Raw genomic sequence first — 26,576 nt, forward strand, 5'->3', positions numbered from 1 at the left:
TAAATTTCTGCAGAGTTCTTATATCTTTTAAAATTTTTACCATTTTAGCATCAGTCTCAAAGTGATTGGAAGTATTTTTTTTTATGTTGACCCCCAAAAACCTCCTTGAACTCAGCTAATCTGTTTGCTCCCATGGTGACTCTCAGTGGCTTTTAGCCCTAACCCCTAACTGCTGTTACTCACACTTTGCTAATAAGCAGACTTACTTGATTTTATGAAATGAACCAATGTGTCAACTGAGGCTTGAAACTTTAGCATAGTGACTCCAAGACCAGTAAAGATGGGAAAAATCAGGAGTAATGATGATAATTCTATTTGTATTCTATTTGATGAGAGGACCAAAACTTACAATTAAATTTCAGGTTTCCTCTAAATATTTATTATATTTATCACCCACAATGATCCTGCCAACTATTAAGAACTGCCCAGCTTTGCTGCCTCAGGTGATTGTCCTAAGAAGAGTTTTCAGTCTCAGACAGTGAGTAGGCAAAGAGGAGGTGAGATTAATGATTAAGGTAAGTGCTTCTGAAGGTGGAGTTTGGGTTCTGGTGGCCCCCTTGGAGGCAAATGAGGAGGATCCCCAGCGGGGTACCTAGGTCAGTCACCTAACTTCTCCCAAAGGCACATTTCTCATTGGAAAAGAGGACTGGATTAACAGAACCCATCTTTTGGATTGTTTTGATCATTAAATGAAATAGTGAGCAAAAAATACTTGGCACAGAAATGTTAGTTAACTTTTTAAAATATATATTTATTTATGCATACAGAACTGGGGTACAATCAGAGGTGCAGGGGCTGTGAGAGGATTCACCAGAGACAGAGTGGGGAGCCGAACAGGCAGATCAACGAAGGGGATCCCACTGATGGGGAGCAGCGGGCGGGTCAGTAGAGGTTTGAAGCGCCACGGGATCGAACTCTTGCTGAAGTGGCTTTTGCATCTTAATGCTGTGCTTTAACCCGCTGCGCCACGAGGGAGGGCCCAGCGTTAGCTAACTTTTTCCGCTTTCTTTTTTTTTTAAACTGGAAAAGAGGTGTGAGCTTTGAAAAGAAAAAGCTCTCTTGCCCATCATAAAAACCAGCTAAAACTTTGAAGCGTGCAAATATGAGTTAAACAGGCGGTAGAGAGGCACAGATCCCTTCCTACCATAGTAGAACTGTCCTGTCACTCCTTGCTACTAAAGGTCATTTCCTTAACCCCCTGCAGACCGCAGTGCACGTCGTCGCAGGCCCGCGCGGCTGGGACCGGGTGGGAAGTGCGGGGAGAAGCCAGGGGCCGGCAGTCTTTCAAGCCCTGGCAGGGTTGACAGGCTGGCGGGACTCGGGGCTCCGGCGCGGGACGGGGGTGACCAAGGGACTCGCGGGCCAGGACAAATGCGAGCTCCACCTCCCGCGCTCGCGGCCACGCCCCGGCTCCTCCTCCTCCTCCTCCGGCTCTTCCCGGGGTGCGGGCCTCGGATCCTAATTGTGGCCTCGGGAGCGGAAGCCATGAGACCTGCTGGCCCGCGGGCGCCCCAGGCGCTGGCGCTACTGCTGCTGCTGGCCGGCGCGGGGCTGTCTGCGGCCGCCGAGCCCCCAGCCCCGCCGCTCTTCAACTTGAGCTTGGACGTGGCCCCGAACCTGCGCTGGCTGCCGGTGCTGCGGCACTACGACCGGGACTTCTTGCGCGCCGCGATGAGGAGTATCATCGGGTGAGCGCTAACCCCCGGGTGCGGGACAGGATCTGCAGAGACACGAGCCGCTGGGCCCGAGGCCCGGAAAGCCGAGCCGCTCGCTGCCCTGCGCGCTGCAAAATGAGATTCTACCCCTTCCCACCATTTGCGGCTGCCTTGCCCTCTTGCCCCCTCCCCCGACCCCTCCCTCCCACTTCTGGTCCGTGGAGGGGCTGCCTGGGACCCAAACTGGTATTTGTTGACTGCTGTTCTGCAGCTTCGAGGTTGAGGATGATCTGACGCGGTTGGTTTGGCTTTCGAGTGGGTGTCACCCCTGGCACGCCCGTCCTGGTGCCATTCCGGGTAGGGTGACACTCGGGGTGTTACCCGCGCTGCCCAGGTATCTCGTAGGGGACGCAGCTCACTTGCAACTCCTTGCAAGATTCGCAGGCGTCCAAGTGCGCCTCTCTGGGGACCACCATTTCTCCCTGTGCCCTCGGGTTTCCTTTCCTCCTCCTGGACATTGCAGATTGGGTGGGCTGTCAGTGACCGTGGGGAGGCACCAAGCCTGCGCTCTCGGCTAAAAGTCCTATGTGCCACTCCCCAGACACACCCTAGCACCAGTCGGACCTCTAAACCGGGCACGACTTTATGACTTTGTCGTTTCTAGGGATAAGGTCCCCAAGTGGGTCCACAAGGTGATCCGAAAGACAGAGGGGGAGCTGGAACACTTCCTGCCGCAGCCCTTCTTCGGAGAGATCCAGGGTATGAGCGACTTCCTGAACTTCAGCCTGACCGACTGCCTCCTGGTGAACCTGGCCTACGAGTCCACCGCGTGAGTGCCCGCCCGCACCGTCCACAGGGGCCTCGCCAGGGAATCCTGCCACTTCTGAGTGGGAGGAGACATCTTATCCGTGTGATAAAACAGGGTGGTGACTGGGCGGCCCTGAAACCTCCAGCATAGGTTCCTCTTTGCTTCTTGGTAAATCTGAGCAGCTGATGATGGGCTTAGAGAGGGAAACCATTTCTGACCCAACTCTGTTCTCAATCTGAACCCCGCCCCCCAACCTTTCTCCCTCTACCCATTCAGATACCCCCTTTCCAACCTCTGCTCATTATGTTCTTTTCCAGGAAGCTTTGAAAACAAACCCCATTCTCAGCATTGACCCTCCAGCCTTAGAGTGCATGGACTGATCTCTGCCCTCATCGACAGCCCCCACCCCCACCCTGTACATTTTTTTTTCCCCTGAACAAAACTGGGAGCATTTAATCCTTAAATTTTTAAACTTTAACATGTTACCATGTTTCCACATCCACTGGTACAATTTATATCATTTCATACTCCCTTTTGCAAAGACAATATGCATATTTAATCATAAAAATGATCCACACTGTCAGGTTTGTTTGATAGTGACACTTCTGATAGGGATCATCCACATAGGCATTTGCCTTTCCAGAAAGATGTCATTATATCTAAGATTCTGTGTTTTAACCTGTTGCGCCACCAGGGAGGGCCTTTACTTGGAGTTTTATAGTAGGACACAAATTCTCTCAAGCACCTTTTACTTGCGCCTGTCTTTTTCCATAGTTTCTCCTTATCACCAGCCATCCTCTTTAGACAGGGCCAGAAAGGAATAGAAGAAACCTGAAGTGACAGTTTTCACAGTTTTTCTCTTGCCTTGTCATGAACTGCAGTATGTCACAGTTTAGACCGGTTGCTTAGGACATTTGGGAGGAAGGGCACCCCTCTGTTGGGGATTGTTGCTGTGTGCCCACATGTCAGGTCTCTGATTGATAAGTCTAGGAGCAGAGGAAACAACTGGTATCTGAGTATGACTTAAATGCTGAGTGAGCAGGGCGGAACTAAGATGGTTGTTATTGGCACAGTTTCTATAAGTTGAAGAAGCCAAGTTATTCATGGGCCGTGAGATTCCTAATGCTGCTTTCACAGCACTGCCAAAGACAGGAAATGCCATCTTGCACTCCTGACTCCTACTCTTATCCTTCCATGTTTGTCCTGACTGGTGATTCTGACTCCTCTCAAGAGTCTGTTCTCTCCCAGAGCTGGGATCATGGGCCCATTATCCTGGTAAACAGAGCCAGTCAGTATTTGGTAGGCAGGGGCATCAAATGTGGGCACAGAAGAGAAAGCACTAGTGAGTGGTTGATCCCAGGCCAAGTGCTAGAGGATCCTTAAGTCGTTATGTCCTCCTGAGAGGATCTGGAATGTAGAGAGGTGTGGTTTGATTCCTGCCATCCGGACATACTGTTTTGCCACAACAGCAGCCTTCCTAGTAACCGTGTAGATACTTAGAGCTTCTGGCTTCCAAGCTATGATGAAAGAATGAACTTTACACTCCCTTGGCATCTTTCTGAGAACCCCTGGGCAAAAAAGTGTAAGGAGCACTGTGTATGCCTGCCTCTTTAGAGAATTGTGTTAAGACACAACCTTATTACAATAAAGTGCTTTTCGGGTAAACCAAGTTCACTTTGCTATTCCCCATCAAATGCCCCCATATTTTTCCTGTTCGGACACGTGACTTTCTCAGTGAAAAGCTCAATTCTTATTTTCACTTCAACCTCTTGTTTGAGACACTTGTATTCAAGTAGATAAAAGCAAGCATTCTAGTAAGAACATTCTAATGCTTGGATTTGATATAAAGGTGTATATTAAATCATTTGACAACACGAATCATCAACTGAGGGCATTCACATTAGCAAAGGAAATGTTTTGCTCTCACTTTTTAATTATTTAGCTAGCTCTCATTTTTGAGATCAGAGTAAAATTAGCTACTCTCTGTGGAACCTTCTGGGCATGAGGCTCCGGGATGGTGTTAACTCAGAGGCCACAACTTGCCGAAAGCTAGAGAGATGGTGAGTGGTCGGAGTTGTCCCCTCCGCAGTTCTTCTCCCAGAGCCAAGTTGTGCCTCACACTGTGGGTTAGCTCGAGCTAAAACATTTAGGCTTGACACAGAAGATTGTTGTTTTGTCCAATTGAAAATCCCACGGTTGAGAGAGAGTCTGAAGACTGTGCTTAGTAATTCCTAATGCTTTATAAGTCCCTTCCTTTTCATAAACTTTTGGAAGTTAAGATCAGAAACCTGGCCAAGCTTCCCTTTTTAAGCCAACAAAAAATTAAGTTACATGTGCTTTCTCCTAGTTACACAAGATGTAATCATTACAGAAAATTAACAAATACAAAAAGTACAAAGAAAGAAAGTCAACCACAGTCTTGTTATACAGAAATGACCCTTCATCCTTGAGGGAATTTTCTCTTAATTTTGCTTGTGTAGACAACCAGATTTTCTCTGCCCCCAAAAGATGTTTCTTCTCATAGTATTACATATTTTTCAGAGAATACTGGCATTCAGAAGTCTTTATTAAGCCTCTTCTCTTATTTTCCTCAAACTACTTTTCTCTGGGAGCTCTGAAAAAATTCCTTTCTCTTATTCTCTGCAGGGAGCTTTAAGGAGGATGGAAAAAAATGCCCAAAAGACCCTAAAAGGTTGACCATTTTCCCAAGGAGAGAAAATGAAATATTTGTGAAACAGAATGGTTTAGTACCAATGTCCTTGCTCTGAGAAGTTTGTAGAAGAGAGCAGTGAGCTTGAGCTAGCTTTGAATAATGTATGAAAGAGACTTCATACTACCATGCTGAGGAATAAGTGAAGTTTATTGGCATGGCCAAACCCCAAATGGTCAGTTGCAGATTTGGATTTAGGATAAAATCTTCATTTAGTGTTCATTTATGTTGTCATATGTGCTGAGGACAAAGACCTAAGAACACCGGACAGACACCAAAGACTCGTGTCCAGTTGTACTTTACACATTGAGTTATGAATCGATAATTCCTGTACAGGATTAGAAAACAGGCATTCATTATAAGGCATTCAATATAAGGAAGAGTAGCTTTTACTTCATGTTAAAACTAATGCTTTCATTTTCTTCTTTTCTGTTGTTTCTTTCATTCACATTTGGCTTTTCCTTTTCTTAGATTCTGCACCAGTATTGTGGCTCAGGATTCCAGTGGCCACATTTACCATGGCCGAAATCTAGACTATCCCTTCGGGAACCTCCTACGCAAGATGACTATGGATGTGCAGTTTCTAAAGAATGGGCAGGTATTACAGTCCATATGGTAAAGCAATAGAAATGAGGGAGATGTGCTAACCCAAGTGGTCATCCTTTGGATGTCCTGCTACTTAAGTATGTTCTCAGTTTAAGATACCCTCCCCCCTAAAATTAGATTAAATTAGATTCCTTGAAAAATAAAACCAGGAGACAGGTTTGCATAAACTATACTTACAGAAAGAAGCATCATTTATTATTTTTATTGAGTATCTACTTACAGAGGTCAATACATATTCCCTAGGAGAACCTCTAGGAGAGAGGGTGTGATCAGTTGTCCACTTATGGTGCTAAGTCACTCTGTCTTCTCTTTCCCCTGTTCTGGAATAGGGTGTGCTGCCAAATGGCTAGTAACAGTCAACGATGGGTCTGTCAGTCTTGGGTTGAATCCTACCCCTATTTTTTTTTTTAAGATTTATTTACTTATACATACAAAATTTGGGTACAGGCCAGAGGTGTAGGGGGTGAGAGGATTCACCAGAGACAGAGGGGATCAGAACAGGCAGATGTACTGAAATACACTGCTGATGGGTCAGGAGAGGTCTGCCATGCCATATGGGTCACCTCCCTGGCTGGGGATCAAACTCTTGCTGCAGTAACTATGGACAGCTTCATAATGCGGTGCTTTAAACATTTGAACCCTACCCCATTATTTGCTTTGCTTTCTTTGTTGACCGGGAAATTACTTATACTCTTTTTGCAGACAACAGTTCAAGGAGGTTTATACTTTTTAAAATGGGGAAAGTTATAAAGCTTGAATGAAGTAATCTATGTCAAGCATGGGGTAGATAGTGGAGAAAGAGTGGTCAAATGATAAATGGTCTTGCAAGCTATGAGTATTATTGACCCACATTGTGCTCCTATGTCTGATCTTTTAAAAATTATACTTAGGGGTCTTCCCTTGTGGCCCCGGGGGTTAAAGTCTCAGCATAGTTGGCAGCCACCGCAGCATGAGTTTGATCCCCAGCCAGGGAGGTGACCCACATGGCATGGCAGACCTCTGCTGTCTCACCTGCTGCTCCCCTCAGCAATGCATTTCAGTCAGCCTGCCTGTTGTACTCCCCATTCTGTCTCTGGTGAATCCTCTAACACCCCCACACCTCTGGCCTATGCCCTAGTTCTTATATGCATAAATAAATAAATAAAAGAATCTTTTTAAAAGTTACACTTAGATCATTTTATTTTCATCATGGTATCTTTAAAAATAACCTAACATGTGTATTGTCATATGTTAGACAGTAAATGCTTAGAGACACAGTATCAATCATGTCCATTAAGTTTACAAAGGTGTTATTTCTGTGAAACAGAACAGAGCATGCAAAAGCCAGATTTTGACTGGGGAACAGTGTTTAAGGAGAAGGACTGTATCTTTTTTGTTCTTTGCATACAAATTGAGTTACAGGATCTAAAAGCTCACTAAATACTCATTGGTTCATTTGCTTTTACCACCAGAAGCTTTTTCTCATGAAAATTTAAACAATACAGAAATGTTTAAAGTGAAGCTTTCTCCTGTCACAGTTTCCTTCCTTATTCCTTCCTTACTTCAATTGTTTTCTCTAGAACTCACCGGAACAGTTGTTGCTACATTTGTTTCTGTTTCTTCTGGAACTCCCATGAAAAATAACTAATTGGTATGACTTTACTCTCAGTGCTCAGGTTATTTTGACCAGATTTCAGTTTGCACTTGGGTATTGTCATTCTGCTGAGGGCTCATGACCAATACATTGTTTTGGTAAACTAAGAACAGGTTAGCCACAAAACAACTACTGTCTTACTCTTTTCTCATGTTCATAAATGTAAAAAGTGTCTTCATTTGGGCCTCAAAGTAGCCTTATGAGGCAGGTACAAGGATTCTTTTCCAGATGGAGACTTCCAGAAACCGTTACCTTGCCCCAAATCACATAGGGAAAATATTACAGAGGTGAGAACAAATCTCGACTTTTAGCTCATAATAGTTTTCTTCCATAACACTTAACCTTACTATATATTAGAATCTCTTGCCACGGCTAAGGTTTGCCTGTATTGACTGTCTTGTGAAGGAGAAGCATTTAGAAATAGTTTTTCAGAGCTCCTAGATACAATATCTTACAAAGTATATCTTCCACTTATGCTTTATATCTTCGCAACTAAATTGAAATGATTTTGATAATTTCATATTTGAATTTGCTCAGTTTCCTGTTGGTGACATAACACTAGGGTCAGTGTGTCATTCCATTGAAGTGAACATATGATGCCTTTCCCCCCATATAATTATATATATTTTTAAAGACTGGTTCTTTTTTTTTTTTTTTAAGATTAATTTATTTATGCATGCAGAACTGGGGTACAGGGGTGGTGAGAGGACTCACGAGAGACAGGGAGCAGAGTAGGCAGGCTGATGAAGTACACTACTGAGGGGAGCAGCGGTTGGGTCAGGAGAGGTCTGCTGCTCCACGTGGGTCACCTCTGGGCCCTGGGATCAAAGTCACACTCAGGCAGCTGCGGCTAGCTTGCAGTGCTGTCACTTAGCCAGTTACACCACCAGGGAGGGCCTACTAATACATTTAATGAAGACCTTTTCAGTAAAATACACATATTTCCACTTTATTTCAGAAAATGAGAATGTAGTATTTGAGGGCCTCCCTAGTGGTACAAGGGGTTAAATCTCAGCACTGTGAATCCTTAACCACTGTACCACCAGCTCCATCCCCTGCCAGGGGGGTGATGCACATGGTGTAGCAGACCTCTCCTGTCTCACCCACTGCTCCCCTCAGCAGTGTATTTCATTAAATGCCTGTTCCGCTCCCCACTCTGTCTCTGGTGAGTCATCTCACCCCCTACACTTCTGACCAGCACCCAAGTTAATAAATCTTAAGAAGAAAAAAAAAAGCCCATTTGAGTCTAGGAGGAAAGACATTTATAATTAACTTATGAGGTATATGTAGACAGTGGATACTATTCAGCCTAAAAAAAGAAATCTTACCATTTTTGACAATATGGATGGATCTTGAGAAGATTATTCTGAGTGAAATAAGTCAAAAGAAAAAATACAAATACTGGGCTTTCCCTGATGACATAACAGGTTAAAGCATAGCAGTATGAAGCTAGCAGCAACCTCTTCAGCATAAGTTCGATCCCCATCCAGAGAGGTGACCCATGTGGGGCAGCAGGCCTCTCCTGTCCCGCCCACTGCTCCCCTCAGCAGTGCACTTTGCCGATCTGCCTGTTCTGCTCCCCACTCTGTCTCTGGTGAATCCTCTCACCATACCCCTACACCTCTGGCCTGTACCCCAGTTCTGTATGCATAAATAAATAAATCTTAAAAAAAAAATAAAAGAAATCATGTGCAAAACGGGTGCTTTCAATATGCATTTGGAATGGTAAAATGACATCTTTTCTGTTGATTTCAGGTTGCATTCACAGGAACCACTTTTATTGGCTATGTAGGATTATGGACTGGTCAGAGTCCGCACAAGTTTACAATTTCTGGCGATGAACGAGGTAATCAGAATGAACAAAGTATTTTTAGGTAGTTTATCACGTTTTATTCAAAAGGTTTCTTCACTCACCCAACAGAACATTACGAAGGAAACCTACTCTCTACATGGCAGGGACTTTCATTCCAGTGAGGGGAGATGCTGCTTGGATTAATTATTAATGCAATGATTTCCTTTAACATAATCATTAACATAATTAACTATTTCCAGGCACAGAAGATTCTGCTTTAAAAACCTGAGTGAAATCCTGCGTATTTTTGCTAGCTGGAAGATCATAGTTGCTTACTATATATATGTGTGTGTGTATGTATGCATTATATTTACAACGTTTTATTTTTGTATTTTGTAGTTTCTGTGAAATTAGAACTTAATCTTTGAAAACTTTTTTGTGTAGAAAACATATTTTTGTAGTTGCTGTGAAATTAGAACTTAATCTTTGAAAACTGTATCCTAGTAAAATCACTCTTCACCTACTAGCCTTTCTCCCTATCATCTTATACTATGGGTAAGACATAAAACTTGGGGAATTTTTTTTTTAATAATATAATAGTTTATTTTTACATCATTTTGTGCCTTTTTCCATCTCAGTTGTAATCGATTTGGGGAATTTTTTAAATGGCACCTGGGCACTATATACTCTTAATGTTCCTTCCTCATTTCTGCAGATAAAGGCTGGTGGTGGGAGAACATGATTGCTGCCCTTTTTCAGAAGCACTCACCAATCAGCTGGCTTGTCCGCACTGTGAGTATACTTACTATAGAGTTCAGCACATCCTAACTTCATCCTCCAAACTGTGTGTTCAGTTTGATGCTCTGTGTCACTTAACACTCTTATTTTTTAATGTTTGCAAGATGCCTATCAATCTTTGGAATAATAAGGATCAAACCTTTGCAAATGAGTGTCAAAGATAAAGCTGAAGACTAATACTGGTTTGAATCAGTAGCATGATGTTGCCATAGAGAAAAGTGTCCAGAGTGAACTGAACTCACATTTGTGGAGAGATTATTAGGGTTTTGAAGATGAGGGGACATACTCATTCAGATATACTTGAGTGGATCAGCTTGAGGAGGGAGCACATGTGGAAGCTGAAGGCTTGGAAAGTGATTTCCCTTAACTACCCATACCACAGACTTTTGGAACCCGAGGGTTCCTTAACTCTCTCTTCCAATGTAGCGTGCTCTTTATCCCAAGCCGTTGGCAGACTATTTCATCAAACTAGACCTTTCTTCTCATTCCCAGTCTGCAACCCCCACTCACCAGTATTTGACCTGAAAACATGTGACATCTCCCTGAGACACCGCCTCTGAATGAGGCTGTTTCCTGCTGACAGTCAGAGACTCTCCTTCGCCTGTGTGGACCCTCACTCCACTAGGACACAACTGAACTGACTTTCCTGTTATCCTTGGAAATTTGGAGAGAACAAGGCTGAGTTAGGCATATTCACTCATTACTCTGTACCCACAAGTGTGGTGCCTAATGGAAAACAGGTATTCAAGAAATGCCTGTTGAAAGAACAGATGAAAAGCCACCAGGTATCCTTTGTGAGGGTGACCTGTCGGGAAAGCTCACAACCCATGTTTAATGAGCCAGGCCTAGAACTTGTCAACAGTTCTTCCCTGTGGACCGTATGTCTGTCAAGGGGTATGGATAACCATTGATATCATTGCTGTGTCCCACAATGCTAATGCAGGTTTATCTTTCCCTTCAGACCCTGACTGAAGCAGAAAACTTTGAAGCAGCTGTCGACAAATTGGCCAAAACTCCCCTTATCGCTGATGTCTACTACATCGTTGGGGGTGTGTCCTCTAAGGAAGGAGTGGTCATCACTAGGAACAGGGGTGGCCCAGCAGACATTTGGCCCCTAGATCCTTTAAATGGAGCGTGAGTAGAATTAGAGATTCCAGTCATTTGCTTCAACAATCTTTTTCTTTTTTAATTTATGAAACTGGAGGTATTTTTTTTAAAGATTTATTTATGCATACAGAACTGGGGTACAGGCCAGAGGTGTGGGGGGGCGTGGGGGGAGGGTGTGTGTGTGAGAGGACTCACCAGAGTCAGAGCGGGGAGCAGAACAGGCAGATTTAGGAAGTTTACTGCTGAGGGAGCAGTGGGCAGGTCAGGAGAGGTCTGCTGCACCATGTGGGTCACCTCCCTGGCTGGGGATCAAACTCATACCAAAGCAACTACAACTAGCTTCATAGTGCTGTGCTTGAACCTGTTGTGCCACCAGGGAGGACCCCTGGAGGTATTATTTTATTTGTGTATATTTCTTCCTTAGCTCTGTCCCAAATGACCTTGGATAAGACAAGATGATGTGTTCTGTTGTAGGTGGTTCCGAGTTGAAACGAATTATGACCACTGGGAGCCACCACCTCGGGAAGATGACCGAAGGTAGGTCTCTGGATACACTATGACTTGCAGTATTTTCTTGTGGTCAGAGAATGTGGCAACTCCATTACTGTTACAGTAACTAGAGTTGACTATAGATGCTAGCTAGGCCCTCCTAGAAAATGTACCTTAGCTCCCTCCCTCGCCAATGCCTTGGCAAGGATGGGAGAACATTGTGTGTGGTGAAGAGCAGTAGGAAATCCTCTGGGTGGTTGTTTGAGTGTGGGAGGTTAAGCCTGGTTTGGATCTCAGGGTCAAAAGCCCTGGATCCTGCCACCAGCCTTGTTAAGGCTTTTTCAGAGGAGGCCTCTGTTTACCCATCTGTAGAAGAGAAGGTTAGAGCAAAATTCATGGCTTTCTATGCTAGACTTTTTGGGAAGGAAGACATTTCTCTTATGTAAATAAGTTAATAAACCATTGGTGGGATTTTCCTTACCATTAGTAATTCTGCAAATTTTCTAGTTGTAACTCATTGCGTCTCCAAACAGCAGGTAGTTCTCCATAGGAGTCCCCACTTGTCCATGGCTTCAGTTACTCATGATCAACCAAAGTTTAAAAATACCACTTCCAATAAAATAAGTTGAAGGAGAGACCACATATTTTATTACTGCTGTAGATTGCTGTGATTGTTCTAGATCATTGTTGCTAATCTTTCACTAGCCTAGTTTATAAATTAAACATCTCTCACACACACATATGTGAAAAAAAATACACACTTGCTCCTTGAACAAAGTGGATTTGAACTCTGTGAGTCCACTTCCATGGAGATATTTTTCTTTCTGCAGTTTGGCATTTACCAATCCAACCAAGCGCAGGTACAGACCTGCATGGGGTTATTGCCTCCTAACCCCAAATTTTTTGTGGACTGGCTGAATAGGGTTAAGTACTATCCACAATTTTAGGTGTCCATGGGGGGAGTCTTGAAATGTATCCCCCTGGGATTAGTGGGGAACTGTATATTTCCATGTGCCTTTACTTCCCTGATTATTCAAAACAGTGGCTTGGTTTTACTGTTAAATTAACTCCACCATGGTGACCTGGGATGGTAGAAAACTTGCTTGCGAGCCAGAATCTATTTTGAGGAATGAGAGAGCATAAAGTCAGGTTCTTAACTGTATGTGTCAAAATGAGAGCTGGGGGGCTTAGGGTTTCCTGATATTCTTGGTGACTTTAATCTTTGTCCTTACAGAACACCTGCTATCAAAGCCCTTAATGCCACGGGGCAGGCGAACCTCAGCCTCAAGGCCCTTTTCCAGGTAACTTGCAAGGCTGTGGCCAACTTTAAAAAAATCTTCCTTGAAATCCAACAAATGTGCTAAATGAAACTATTAGTTTTTTGTAATCCATTTGCAAAGTTAAAAAGTATCACATTTCTAAAACTTGTTTTTCAATATAGATTACAGTATTCATCTTCACCAGAGTCTTTCTGTGTGTTAAAAATAAAAGACATGATTGTAAATATATGTTCTTTTTTTAAAAGAGAAAAGAAAAAGAATTCATTTGTCTGTGATTCTGACTTCTTGAGATACACATAAATAAATGTTAGGTGCTAATTTTGTTCCTTCAGCTTTTCTACATGTATTTCTTTTACCTTTTAAAAGTGTTTATGATTTTTTTTTCCTATGCAGGTTTTGTCAGTGGTTCCAGTTTGCAACAAGTAAGTGACATATTATTCATATCTGTTCATCAGTCACCCCAAAATGATCTACCTCTCTCAGCCTCTCACTTTTTCTCACACACACACACACACACACACACACACACACACACACACAGAGCAGGGGTCTGAGGCTGCCTGTGGAGCAGATTTTCTTAGTGTTGTGGATACAGGAGTGAAGAAAACAAAGTCTCTGTTCTCTTGGAACTGTCGTTCTGCTGGGGGGAGGAAAAAGAAAGGGAAGGGACAAACAGATTTACCCTAAGTCAGTTGAGAAGTCCATGAAGAAAAACAAAGATAAAGCTGATGGAAAGAGCTGGAAGGAGGGCTGGCATGCCCATCCTTATCAGCAGAACTCCTGGAACTAAACTTTAGACACTGTTAGATCCTTGTCTTCCCAGGGAGCTTCTGCTATCCTTACACTTGTTGTGCAGAAAATTCAGTGTCAAAATTGATTTCTCTCTTTTGCCTGTCCCTGGTAGTGGCAGCTTCCTGTGAACGACCGTTTTTCTATCTATAGCCTACAATTTTACCCATGTACTTTTCTGGTGTGAAGTGCTGGGCTGTGGCTACCCCACCATAAAAAGCTCTTAGTTAAACAAGAGGCAGTCACAAGCCTTGTACAAGGAAACTAGAAGATCAATGTCACCATCACAGCAAAAGTGAATAAATAGACCGAAAGCTTCTCACGTCCTCTTCAGCGTGTTGCTTGATCCAGCTCATTAGGCTTGAAGACCGTTCCTTTTGCTTAGATAGGATTCAGTTTACAAAGTTAAAGAGGAATCACCGGCAAATAAATAGTCTTTTTTAAAAATATTGACTTAATTATGTATACAAGAATGGGGTACAGGTCACAGGTATGTGGTGGGGGACAGGATTCACCAGACAGAGTGGGGAGTATAACCGGCAGATCTGTTGAAACACACTGATGAGGGGAGCAGCTGGTGAGACAGGTGAGGTCTCCTGTGCCATGTGGGTCACCTCCCTGGCCAGGGATCGAGTTCGTGATGCAGTGGCTGCGATAGCTTCATAGTGCTGTGCTTTCAACACTTTTATTTTAAAAATAAGAGTTAAACACCTCTTTGTGTTCCTATAGTTTAAAAAAGTTATATAAATTTTAAATCTATCTATAAAAATTATTGTTACAATAAAATAGTTATGTTTATTTTAATAAAACATTTTTATGTTCATGAACAACCCTTATCATGTAAGTTTGCTGTATCGAGGCTAAGTGAATAATTGAATTACATATTGTCCAGCTGCTTGTTTTTCCAAGTTAAAATTCTGAAATAAACATATTGTACATTTCTTTCATTGCTTTTGGATGATTCCCTTAGCTGAAGTCGCAGAAGTAGGATGACTGTGAGAAAAGTTAGGAATGTTAAATGGCATCTAATGTGTTTTGTCAAAATAAAATCGTTGAAAATTACAGTTTACCAAATAGCACTTTCCTCTATCGTAAAACCTCTTCTAATGTATAATTGAAAATGCAGGCAAAACTGCACTTAAATAACAATCATCACTGAGTCAGAATTAACAGACCTGAATCTCAGGATGGTTAAATACAGTGATTACCTTCAACTGGGGCAGTTTGTGATGCGACACGTTAGCTGTTTGCTGCCCCCTTGTGCTGTGCTACAGAATTACACTCACGTGCAATTCAGAGCGATATGCAGAGAAAATAATGATGGAGAGTAGAATTCTGACTGAAGTAAATAAGCGGGGCCAGTTCATAGAAACCCCAGTACTGCTGGATGAGTTCTGCCTATGCTCATCGTGCTGAGTCCATGTGCTTGGCTCAGTTGTGGGGCCCAGGGCCACTAATTCAACAACAATGCAGCTTCTGATGCTTTGAGCAAGCACTCCAACTGGTGCTGAACATGAGGTAGCTGGAAGTAGCTGAAGCAAGGCGAAGGGAAGGAGACTCTGTGTGTGCACCTGTGTGTGCACTTGCGCTCAAGTTCTTTAGGCCTCTTGCTCTGCATAAAGCTGAATACGGTGCTTCTCATCCTTAGCTGAGTAGGTGAGTTCCCTGTCTTAACCTCTGCCCTTTCGAGCTCCACTCTAACCCTCCCTTGTTACAGGCAGTGCTTTGGGCCAGAGGCGTTTGCCCACCCAGAGTCTGGCCCAGGGGCCCAGGCCTCTGGAATTCTCAGCCTGAATGTGCCAAGTCCATTTCTAGGACCTGTGTTGGCCACATCCCTGGCTGATCTGTGCAGGCTGGACTCAGCCTGGTGGGTGGTATGGGGATGGCTGTTTGCTGGGTGTCGGGGACTGAGCCCACAAGGCTGAGGTGCCCATCGGTATCCCTCAGTGCTACAGCATGGCACTCGGAGGAGTCTGTGAAGTTTGAATTTGAACTTGGTCTTTTACATTGTTGTCAAAATAGGAGGAAAGAGTGCTTTTGCTGTGTGATCAATTGGTTTATAAATGTTAAGTATTCTGACAGGTGGGGAGCCAACTATATTTCCATCCTAGGTCACATGTAGGAGGGAAGGCTTGGTATTTTCCCTCTTTGGAATTTAGGGAAATGGTGTGTATATAAAAGTTCCTCTCATTATTTTCAGTAACACAATTTATACAACTGTGATGAGCGCTGCCAACCCAGACAAATACATGACTAGGATCAGACACCTGGGTGAAAAGTGAGTAGAAGACATAGCAGGAGCATAAAGGATTGGGGCGGGGTGGGGGGTGGGAATAATAATGATGAACAACTATATACCAGAGACATTTTCTGGGTGTGGAGTGGGGAATGGGATCAAAAATAGAGGGACAGGGGGAGAAGCGCCCTGGACTATGGTGATGGCACATGGGTGATTTGGTGGTGGGAAGCCCATGGGGATTGCAACTGAGATGGAAAAAGGCACAAAATGATGTAAAGATATAAACTATTAGAATAAAAAAAAAACATGAATAGAAGAATGATTTTATCAGTGCTAGGGAAGGTTTGCTGACATTGATTGTTGTTCTTGTGGGTTTGTGGGTTGTTGTTTTCAAGGTGGGAGGGGCATGCTGGAATTTCTCACAGAAAATGTTAGTGACCTTAACATTTATAATATAATAATTATTATAATATTTTTATACATATATAATGTTCTCACAGGTATCTGGCATGGGGTTGTTATTTGTACCTGATTAGTGTCACCATTAAATATTTCTGTGAAATTCTTTTTATGAAAACCAATCTAGTGCCCACTGCCCTTTGCCCCTTATTAAAACCTGCTCTCAGGGGGAGATGTCATTTCTTTGCATACATGAGGGAAATGGTGATGAGACTGGGTAATGCGAGGCAGGCCCTGCACGTTTGCAGGGAGAGAATGTTGAAGGCAAAGGATATGTACGGCATTTATCAGGTATCAGAGAGTCCTCAGGTGACAGTAAGGACACGAGGAAAAGTCAGGGGTCTTTTCTTTTCTCCCTGCAATTGAACCTTCTAAGCAACCACCTGCTTGTCGGACACCTTTCCCAAATGCAAGGACCTTTCTGGAATTTGTAAACCTGTCCTGATGTTCGGTTATTGACGTATCATGGAATGTTAAAAGTGAGTGTTTGAATTACATTCATTAATTTTTTTCTCCCTTTACAGGTGATTTTTTAAAAAATGAAATTCTTGAAATGCTGCCTTTAAAAGACAATATGGTGAGAGGATTGTATTTTATGAACAATGCCAACCCATTCCTCATTAAACGTTTGACCTGGTGAAGTGGGGCCAGGGAGGTTGTTTTGGTAAAGTGAGTAAGTAACTGAGCTGTACACTCACTTCCTTCATGGTTGCTTCCGTGTTTCTGAGTTTCTGTCCTGGCTTGAATAACTCAAAAGACAATTGCTCTCAGAGGTAAACCAGATCCTTGGACTTAGTTCCCACCTTCTCATAACTTTGAGCCATGTTGTAACACCGCAGCTTCTGAAGAAATGAGCTGGCAAGACCTCTTTGCTCATTTTAAAGAGCTTCTGAAAGTCAAGAGTCAAGTAAAAGGATCATTCTAAAAGAAATGGAGAACTCTACTTTGAATAGAGCTGTTTGTTTGTTAATCTGACCTTTGATCATGAAATTCCATATGATAGGTTTCTCACTTTTTAGAATTTCTTTGATGCTTTGTAAAAGAAAATGGATGGATCTTTTTTTCTAAATAACTACTTTCTTACTCTTTTTTGAAGCAATATGAAACCAAATTATTTCTAGTGTTAGTTACTATCAGTTAACAGAATGTTGAAAGATTTTGGCATGGCAAATAAACAAAATTTCCAAGTTATTTAGTGTCGTGTTCTCCCTACATTTTTTTTTAAAGATTTATTTATTTATGCATACAAGAACTGGGGGGTGTGGGGGAGGTGGGCAGTGAGAGGATTCACCAGATGCAAAGTGGGGAGCAGAATTGGCAGGTGGACTGAAATACACTGCTGGGAGGAGCAGGAGGCCGTTCAGGAGAGGTCTGCTGAGCCATGTGGGCCAGCTTACTGGGCATCAAACTCGGTGCTGCAGTGACTGATGATTGCTTCATAGTGCTGCGCTTTAACCCATTGCACCATTAGGGAGGCCCCAAAGTGATATATTATTTTGATATCACCCTCAAATAAAATAAAACAGGCATAAGCTTCCATGTCTTTTAATTATATTACCAGTAGCAATTCATATGGTTCAATCTCTTACACTGTATACCTTCAAAACATAATGCAACGATTCAGAGATATAAGGATTAATTCTTAAGCAGATATTATAGAAATCTTCAAAACATTACTTTCAAAGGTGGGCAGATTGGGAAGAATAAATAAGGATAAAAAGACCTTGAATAGCACAATTTACAATAAATTGACCTACTCAATATATGTAAATAAAGAGAATACATTTCTCAGCAAATTCCCATGGACAAGCTACCAGATACACATAAGAGTTTTAGATTAATTGAAAAGGTACATTATCTGGGAATAACAATGCACAACAATTTCTGTTACATCTTTAGGGGAAAGTATTCCTAAGAGGTGTAGACAAGTATGGGCTGGATGTTTCAGTCTCTGGGAAAAACCAGTCACTAGCATGATAGCCTTAGTCTGTGTGTCTGTAACAGGTACTCTTGAGCCCTGATCTGTCAGAAAAGCCCCTGGGCTCCCCGTCTTGTCAGCATTCTTCTATTTCTGGGTTAAGGAGCTCAGGTTTCTCAGAAGTGACTCAAGAAACACAGCTTCTAAATCCAGTAGAGTTAAGAAGGCTTAAAATGTGGGACCAGCTGGAGTGAGCCCTGGAGAAGCTGTCTTCAGAAGCTGGGTCTGGCTGTGAGGGAGACACCACACCCCACCCTCAGCAAGGCAATTTCACCCTGCCACCCTCCTGAAGGGACTAATCTGATCGAGATCAAGGAATCTGATCGAGATCAAGGGGAGTCTGCGGTTGTGAGGTGGAGTCCTGACCCCACCAGCATTGTGGGTTGCCTTCCTGGGAGCAGGTAGGCCTGAACAGGGCTGTGTTTTATTGGTTGGACTTGCAGGTTGGGGAGAGATCAGGTTACTGGAAATCCCTCCGCCAACTCTGAAGATTAGGCTGGGGATTGTGCCTTCCCGTTAAAGAGGTTGTACTTCCTGTGTCTCAGAGTAAAAAAAATCCAGAGAAGACAAGATCGGGTTTTCTAGCCTAAAGTGCAGAAGTGGGTGAGACCTAGGGGGACAAACTTAGATTCTACAGGGGAGGTGGGTCACACCTTCCTGGTCAGGTATCAAACTCCATTCTGCAGTGGCTGAGGATAGTTTCATAGTGCTGCACATTAACCCCTGCACCACCAGGGAGGCTCCCGTGATACAGTCTTTGAAACTCTGCAGGGCCTCCCTGGTGGCTTGGGGTTAAGTCTCAGCACTATCATGCCATCATTTCAGCCTGAGTTCGATCCCCCACCCGAAAGCTAAACCAAATGGCACACCAGACCTCTCGTCTCATCCACTGCTCCCCTCAGCAGTGTGTTTCAGTACATCTGCCTGTTCTGCTCCCCACTCTGTCTCTGGTGAATCCTCTCACCCCTGCATCTCTGGCCTACACCCCAGTTCTTGTATGCACAAGTAAATAAAAATAAAACGTTTAAAAGATAACAAAACTATCTAAGGGATCTTGGTTTGATCATGTTGGTTTCTCACTTTACCCCACACTCAGATTTGGGTTTCAGGATAGCTCTGCAGCTGGGAACGATTTATACACAAAAAGGGAGACCACATGCTTTCTTTTCTTTGACAATTTATTCAAAAAGCCAATCACCTTAAGCAGAATCTCTCAATTGAAATGCAAAGGAAAAGAAGCAACTTCTTGACAATCTCCAATACAGGGACCTTCAAAAATAGAAGAAAGGGTGTGGGGTAGAGTGAGGAAGGGATAACTATAGAAGTGGCCTCTGCTCTTGACATTAAGCGCATATACCTCCCATTGCCTCCTGAAGAAGCACTAGACAATGATTCATCTTTGTTGTGTAAAAATAAAAAATGGCATACAGTTTATTCAATCAATATTTACTGAATCTCTTCTATAACTCAGGCACTGTGCTAAGTCTTGGGGGATGAAATGATGGATTTGTTCATCTCCCAGTTTTCACTCTCAAGGAAATCACTGTCTAATGGTGGAGCGAAACAAGATGAAAAATGGTTATATGGCATTTCAGTGATGGCGATGTCAATAAAATACTTAGGAACTCAGAGAAGGAACTTGTCACGCTGACTTCGTTAGTGAATCTTAAAGAATGAATAAAGCCAAACACTCTTAGAGGAGTGGGGTGGAAGAACATTCCAGGTAAGAGCAAAAATACAAAGGTCATAGTGCTCAAAAAGCAGAATTTGAGGAAAGAGCAAAGATAAATGAGACAGGAGTAAGAGAAGTTCTATTTGAGGCACATAGAGGTGCTCCAGTGAGAGTTTAGCAGGAAGCTGGGTATATGGAGCTAATATCTAGAGATGGCTGGCCTGGGATGGAGGTAGAGTTATGCGAGTGAAAGAGATTGTTGAAAATGGCAAGTGTTGGCCCTCCCTGGTGGTGCAGCGGATTAAAGCACAGCACTGAGAAGCTAAAACCACTTCCGCATGAGTTCGATTCCCGCCTGTCCCGGAGGTGACCACATGGCGTGGCAGACCTCTCCCGACCCACCCGCTGTTCCCCTCAGCAGTGCACTTCATTGATCTGCCTGTTCTGTTCCCCGCTCTGTCTCTGGTGAAGCCTCTTGCCACCCCTGAGCCTCTGGCCTGTACCCCAGTTCTGTATGCACAAATAAATAAATCTTAAAAAAAAAAAAGAAAATGGCAAGTGTTGACTAAATCATCATGATTTGTGCAGAATGAAGAGAGCTGATATTTATGATTAGAATACAAATATAACCCAACATTTAAGGGGTGGATGGAGAAAAATAAACTTAAGAAGGAGAGAGAATAAATATCAGAGCAATAGAAATAAATATAAAAGCACTGCATCATGGAAGCTGTGGAGTATAGTTTAAATCAAGGCGTCACTTGTGGTGAAGGATGATGACCTTACTGTGCTGGCAAAGTAAGGACTGAAGGATGAAGGCGTTGAAGGAATCAGTGTTGGGAGTGACCAAAGATTTACTGACAAGGACTGAATTAGAGCGGTAAGGAATTGAGCCTTGCATCCAAGCTTGATAAGGTGGTAATAAACTGACCTTGTGTGCAGGATGGGACTAACTGAAAGTGATAGCGAACTAGGCCTCACATCAAGGACACAGGACAGTCACCCCTTTGGAATCTGAGTCTAGAATCTATATAGGAGACCCTTCCCCCTTATTGAAGGGGCAGTAGCTGCGGACCCCACCCTACGGGCTCCTCTCAGCTGCTGTCCGAGAGCAATAAACTCTGCTTGTTCAGCTTTTCTGCCTCCAGCCTTCCTTTCTTGCAGCCGGTCACAGAAGTTGGGACAAAACAACCAGTTTTTAACAATAATGAGGATTTTTTAAAAAGTTGATTTTAAGAGAAATTATTGAGAAACTATGTAGACTACTCAAGAGAAATCTTGATGTGAAAAAACCAGATTGGGGTTATTATGAGAGAGAGAGTCATAAATGATGAGGAGATGAGGAGGATGAGTGTCTGAGAACAGACTCCTGTATGTTTCTAGATTGGTAAGGAAAAGCTATAATAAGGTTGAAGATACAATAGAGTTGGGGCAAATAGAGGGAATTTTCAGGGCACTGCAATTTGTCAGCACTCACACTGAGCCCCGAGGCAAGGGAAGGTTCTCTCACACCACAGTCTCCCATTGTTAGGATGTGCAGAAAGCTGGGTCTACCTGGACTAACTACCTGCCTTAACCACCCTATTGCAGACTACTCTGTCCTTTCCCCACACAAGCAGTTCACTCTTCCTTGCACCTGCTACCGCATCCTGCAGAGACATTGCACTGACACTATGGGACGTGGCACTTCAACCCAACAGCAGTCTGCTTTCCAGAATGCATGTATGTACTCCCAGCCTCCACACGAGCTGCTGGTATCCCACAGCCTAGATTGCCCAGGGAGGGGCTTCCCGGGGTAGACACAGAATGCTCTTCCAGTTCTTTTCCAGCTGACTCTTGAAAATAGCTTTTCTTTCTTGTGACTTGACCACCATAATGCTCAACGGAAAATTTTAGGATTGGTGAGCTCTGTTTGACAGAATTCAAAGAAGTCCATTTGGACCATTGCGGTTTATCACAAACTACGCATGTACAAGAGTATGAGATAAGGTTAGGCAAAAGAGGATGGTACGTGTTTCAGGGAGAGTTATAACTTGTACAGAGGATCACATTCAACTTTTACTCAGGATCACAGTGTTTTTATTTAACAACCTTATTATTACACATTATCTCTTCTTTATTAAAAATCTTTTTCCCGAATGACATCCATTGGTACTTCTATTTTGTCTTACAAAGTCTAAATAATATTTTCAGATTAATAATCACATATTATAAATCTTACTGAAATAAGATTTACATATACTTTATAAACTCTTTAAAATTTCTCCAGTGCTTTTCGTCCTTCAGGTATTTCCACGAGTGCTATGCACAAAAATGACTGAATTTTCAAGTCATGTGAAATAATTTCTTTTTTTATGGTTATGCCACTGACTTACACTAGGTTAGATTTACTACTTTACCTTTTGCTTTTTAGATTCTATCTTTTCATTTTGATTTCAATTAATTTTATAATTTTGTAAGTCATTTCTACAAGCCTTGTTGTAATTCTATACTGATATATAACAAGTTAAAATCCCAGAACTTAGTGCCCAAGACAACCATTTTATTCTCCTTGTGATTTGATCATGCACATCAGTCCTTTGCAAAGGACACGGTCAGGTGCTTTATCTATAATGCTCTGAGGGGCTCCACTTCTAAATCAGCTCTGCACACAGTGCCTGGTGCCTCAGCGCCCGTGGCCTCTGCCTCCCATTAACCATGCTGCAGGCAGCCACGGAGTCTGCAGGATCTTCATGAAATATGACCTCAGCTCTCTGATGGTGACTGTGACTGAGGAGCATATACCTTTCTGGCAGTTCTTTGTAAGACTCTGTGGTATTGTTGGAGGAATCTTCTCGACAACAGGCATGTTGTCGAGGCATGGAATTGGAAAATTTATTGTTGAAATTATTTACTGTCGTTTCAGACCTGGACCCTACAAACCCATCAATTCTGTTTCTTTTGAGGATGGCCGCACAGACAACCACTTACCTCTTCTAGAAAATAATACACATTAGCTCCTCCCAAGTGAAGGAGAAAACCATTCTGCCTGAGACATAAAACCTTTTTTTAATAATAAAATATTGTGCAATGTATTCAAGAAAAGAAAATAAGAATGAGGAGCAGGAATCACAGCTCGAAATAATAAGAAGCACCCCCAACTGAAATCCCGTATATGTTGTGTCTGTTGAAAATGTCATAGAAGAAATTATGCAGCAAATCACTGAGAAAGCCCACCTGGAGTATTGCTTTGACGGGGTCCCCTTCTGATACCTTCACAGCACCTGGGAAGTATTGAAATCAGACCTTGCTTTCTGGTGACAGAGACCCTGAAGACGTAAGATCACCTCTAAAGAAAAAGGCATTTGACAAGTGCATATATTTGCGTCTTTTTGTTTTTAAAAGATATGATGTGAGCATAAAATATGTCAAACATAAAAAAAAAATGTGTTCACCTGCAGTTTTAACAGCTGGGTGTCCTTGAGCAAGAGGAACCCATGTAGGCCACTGGGTAGGAAAGGTGGTGGTGTAGACGATCTTAAACTATACTGAACTTCATAGCACCCACCTCGATTAAAGGTTTGGGAGGGAGCAAAAAGCAAAAGGGATGTTTCCTGCATTCCCTGCCCTAAGGAGCTGAAGCAGGCTGAGGATAGATGTCTAACTACAGCACTTGCTTTAACATAAGCTTCAGGAAAAATGTTAACAAATCCTTGCATGGAACCTTGATGGCCACAGGATTCCTCCATGCTGCTCACACTTCAGCTCAAATAAAAAGCAGGTGTGGAGCTTGTTAAGCCTGCACATTCCTGAGTTCCCTATAGAGATTACAGTTACAGCCCAGACACCTGGGCTTTTCTCGCAAGTTCCACAGCATTCACTGTGAACACTTCATTCACTATTCTGATTATGGATTTAAAGAACTCAATAAGTAGAGCTTCAATGCTGTCACTTCTTATTTAGTGATAAATAATAATTATACTGAGAAATACAGTATAACATTTTTTTTTCTCAGATGAAATAGAATTTAATTTATTTACATTTCTCCCAGGTTCTCTTTTTCAGTCCCACCTTGTCTTTCCTTGGGAAAATCAGTGACACTTCTATTAACACTTGAATGCAAGCTAAATATAGTAAAACACTCTGTCTACTGTTCACAAAGGTGACCTGAGTGAACCTGCAGTGCTTCCTTTTTAATCCGGCTTTAGCCACAAATACTCCATTCATCACCATGGCACATTCAGGCCTGGGAGCTTAAGAAGAATCTAGTTATTTATGTGGGCAGCTGGCCTCTTCTTGTCAACAGTACTTGCTCACAGGTCCTTAGACCTCACATGAAGAATTAAGCACAGTCATGCCATCCTGTGCCCTAGGGTCACCTAGAACCAGTCTTGGCAAGAGGGGAAAGCCAAGGGCTGCCCGGGGGGGAAGTGCGATGACGGGGGCACAGTAATGTTAACGGGGTGGCAAGCAGAGGACCCAGCAAGACTCAGCACCACCTAAAGCTGGAGTCTGCGTTATCTATGGCTATGTCTTTTCCCAGTCTCACTTAGTGCAGCTCCCTCTCTAGACCAGGCATCGAGGCCCAGGAAGAGGACTTGCCCGATGCTCCATAGCTGGGCAGGGCAGTTCCAGGCTGGGAACTGGAACCCAAGTCTCTTGACATCCAATCTACAGTGAAAATATCAAGATGTCCTTCCTGCCCTCCCTCCCCGGCATTATCTCGTTCTCCAAGGAAGCTACATCTTTGCAGCCTCTCCCATTTATACCTTCTCGGAATCCTGGCTCTCACCCTTTCCATCTCCACGCACACAAACAGAACCTCCATAGGTGGGAGTTCCACTCAATCTCCCATGTGTTAGTGTAAGTTCCAGCTCAAAATAGAGGAATGGGGGCGGCGAATCCTTCCTTCTGGCAGCAGTGGGTGGTGCTTTCCCACCATCTTGTCCCTACATTACAGGGAACCCCCGGGCCCAGGCAGCTCATGGACTTAATTCTCCATCTGTGTCACAGCTGCCCTGATCCAGAGGTGGTACCGGCATTACATGGTGCATCTGGAGATGTGGCGGCCTTGTACCTGGAGCATCTTCCAGTCCATCGAGTATACTGGGCAGCAAGACCCAGGTCAGGGTCATTATTAAGGAGTCGAGTGGGCTGCCTGCCAGCCTGCACAGCCAGTCGCAGGAGCTCAGAACGGGTGGCTGACCTTCCTGTGTTCTTCTCACTCGTCTCTAATGTCAAGTCTTTCCTCTTTCTGCAGCTCCATGATTTCTTCAACTACCTCATGGATCACTTCACTCCCAGCAGCCACAATGAGAGTGAGTGTGAACTGCCAAATGGTGTGTCCTTCAGTCTCAGGGTCAAAGAATTGGGGTGACCCAATTCTGGAATGAGTGAGGAGGCAGATGAATAAATGACAGTGGAAATTTATGCCCGTTTTATCAGGGACAAACATGAGCACAAGGAGTTATTTACTACCAGAAACAGTAAGGGCTGGGGAGGGAGAGAGGAGGGTTTAGGAAACAAAGAGGCCAAAAACAGGTAACACCAAGGGTCTAGAAATAATACAAAGCATACCTGGGAGTTATTCACCTGAAGGCAGAGGGAGCTGGAGTCTACACAACTCCTGAGAGTCCCCGTTGAAGGCTCGGCACTGGCAGAGAGGAAGGGTTCACTCCAGGACCTTTCAGGGCTAAGGAAGAAAGCCCTCAGGCTAGAGACAAAGGGCAGTAGGTGGCAGTCATCTGAGGGGGACTAATGACATCGTGGCCCTAAATTTCTATCCCTTCTAAGTCAATCTTTTCAAATAAGGTAGAATGGAATTGAGACCTAAAAACATAAGGGACTCTCTGGTAGCACAAGGGGTTAAGTCTCAACACTATCAGCTGTCAGATCTATTGACAGCCAATCTACAGTAAAAATATTGAAATGTCCCTGCAAGGCTACATCCTTGCAGCCTGTCCCCGTTTACACCTCCTACTTTGAGTCCTGGCTGTCAAACTTTCCATTTCCACACTCACAAATGCGAGAGAGCTGACGCACAGGGCACAGCAGACCTCTTCTGTCTCTCCTGCTGCTCCCCTCAGCAGTGCATTTCAGTTCATCTGCCTGTTCTGCTCCCCGCTCTGTCTCTGGTGACTCCTCTCACCTCTCTGCATCTCTGGCCTGTACCCCAGCTCTTGTATGTATGAGTAAATACAATCAATCTTTAAAAAAAAAAGAAAGAAAGAAACAACTGGTTCCTCCTGCCCACTCTAATATGTCATCCCTCTCTCCTTTCTCTTCTCCACTTTCTATCCCACCAGGGGCCCAGACTGGCTAGGCCCTTCTACCGGCCTGGGGTGGGGAGAGACTTCTCAGTGATGCCGCAAACTATGGAACTGATTCAGTAAATGGGCTCTCAGATAAGCATTTGCGGATTTGCCTCCTTTGACCAATTTATGATGAAGCTGGTTTTCCCAGACCTCTTAATTGTCTGTGGGTTTACTTATTTTCTCTCCTTTCCTTGCAGTGTCTCTTCTTCTGACAGGTTTAGGGCCAAGGAAAGGAAATCCCAAACAAAAGCAAATAGTGAAAAAGCTC

At 43.5% G+C, this 26,576-nt stretch overlaps 2 protein-coding genes across 5 annotated transcripts in view; both read left to right on the forward strand.

Annotated features, from left to right (window-relative positions):
- Positions 1-1,356: 1,356 nt before the first annotated feature.
- On the forward strand, positions 1,357-17,556 carry NAAA (N-acylethanolamine acid amidase). Of its 4 annotated transcripts, none has more exons than XM_012724276.1 (11): positions 1,357-1,688; positions 2,320-2,484; positions 5,645-5,771; positions 9,168-9,258; positions 9,920-9,996; positions 10,964-11,136; positions 11,584-11,646; positions 12,833-12,899; positions 13,272-13,300; positions 15,868-15,945; positions 16,890-17,556. In XM_012724276.1, the coding sequence occupies exons 1-11, from the start codon at positions 1,372-1,374 to the stop codon at positions 16,891-16,893; spliced, it is 1,191 nt and encodes a 396-aa protein (XP_012579730.1). In that variant the 5' UTR covers positions 1,357-1,371; the 3' UTR covers positions 16,894-17,556. The 4 variants fall into 4 exon arrangements, with proteins under 4 accessions (XP_012579730.1, XP_012579731.1, XP_012579732.1 ...); XM_012724277.1 differs by lacking the exon at positions 16,890-17,556 and adding an exon at positions 16,728-16,883; XM_012724278.1 differs by lacking the exons at positions 15,868-15,945; positions 16,890-17,556 and adding an exon at positions 14,397-15,861.
- Positions 17,557-24,847: 7,291 nt separating this feature from the next.
- Positions 24,848-26,576, forward strand: part of PPEF2 (protein phosphatase, EF-hand calcium binding domain 2) — a 50,935-nt gene continuing 49,206 nt past the window's right edge. Inside the window, 3 exon segments of the mRNA XM_012724012.1 lie at positions 24,848-24,851; positions 25,008-25,118; positions 25,250-25,312. Coding sequence (XP_012579466.1) covers positions 24,848-24,851; positions 25,008-25,118; positions 25,250-25,312 — 178 coding nt within the window.

The sequence above is a fragment of the Condylura cristata genome, unplaced genomic scaffold (assembly GCF_000260355.1).
Source record: "Condylura cristata isolate star-nosed mole 26May11 unplaced genomic scaffold, ConCri1.0 scaffold00012, whole genome shotgun sequence".
NCBI lineage: Eukaryota > Metazoa > Chordata > Mammalia > Eulipotyphla > Talpidae > Condylura > Condylura cristata.

What these genes read in the sequence shown, in the direction of transcription:
- NAAA (XM_012724276.1), top strand. Translation starts at nt 1,372, where the DNA reads ATGCGAGCTCCACCTCCCGCGCTCGCGGCCACGCCCCGGCTCCTCCTC. An exon ending in GCGATGAGGAGTATCATCGG is followed by an intron (nt 1,689 to 2,319) that starts GTGAGCGCTAAC and finishes TGTCGTTTCTAG; the next exon opens with GGATAAGGTCCCCAAGTGGG. An exon ending in CTAGATCCTTTAAATGGAGC is followed by an intron (nt 11,137 to 11,583) that starts GTGAGTAGAATT and finishes GTTCTGTTGTAG; the next exon opens with GTGGTTCCGAGTTGAAACGA.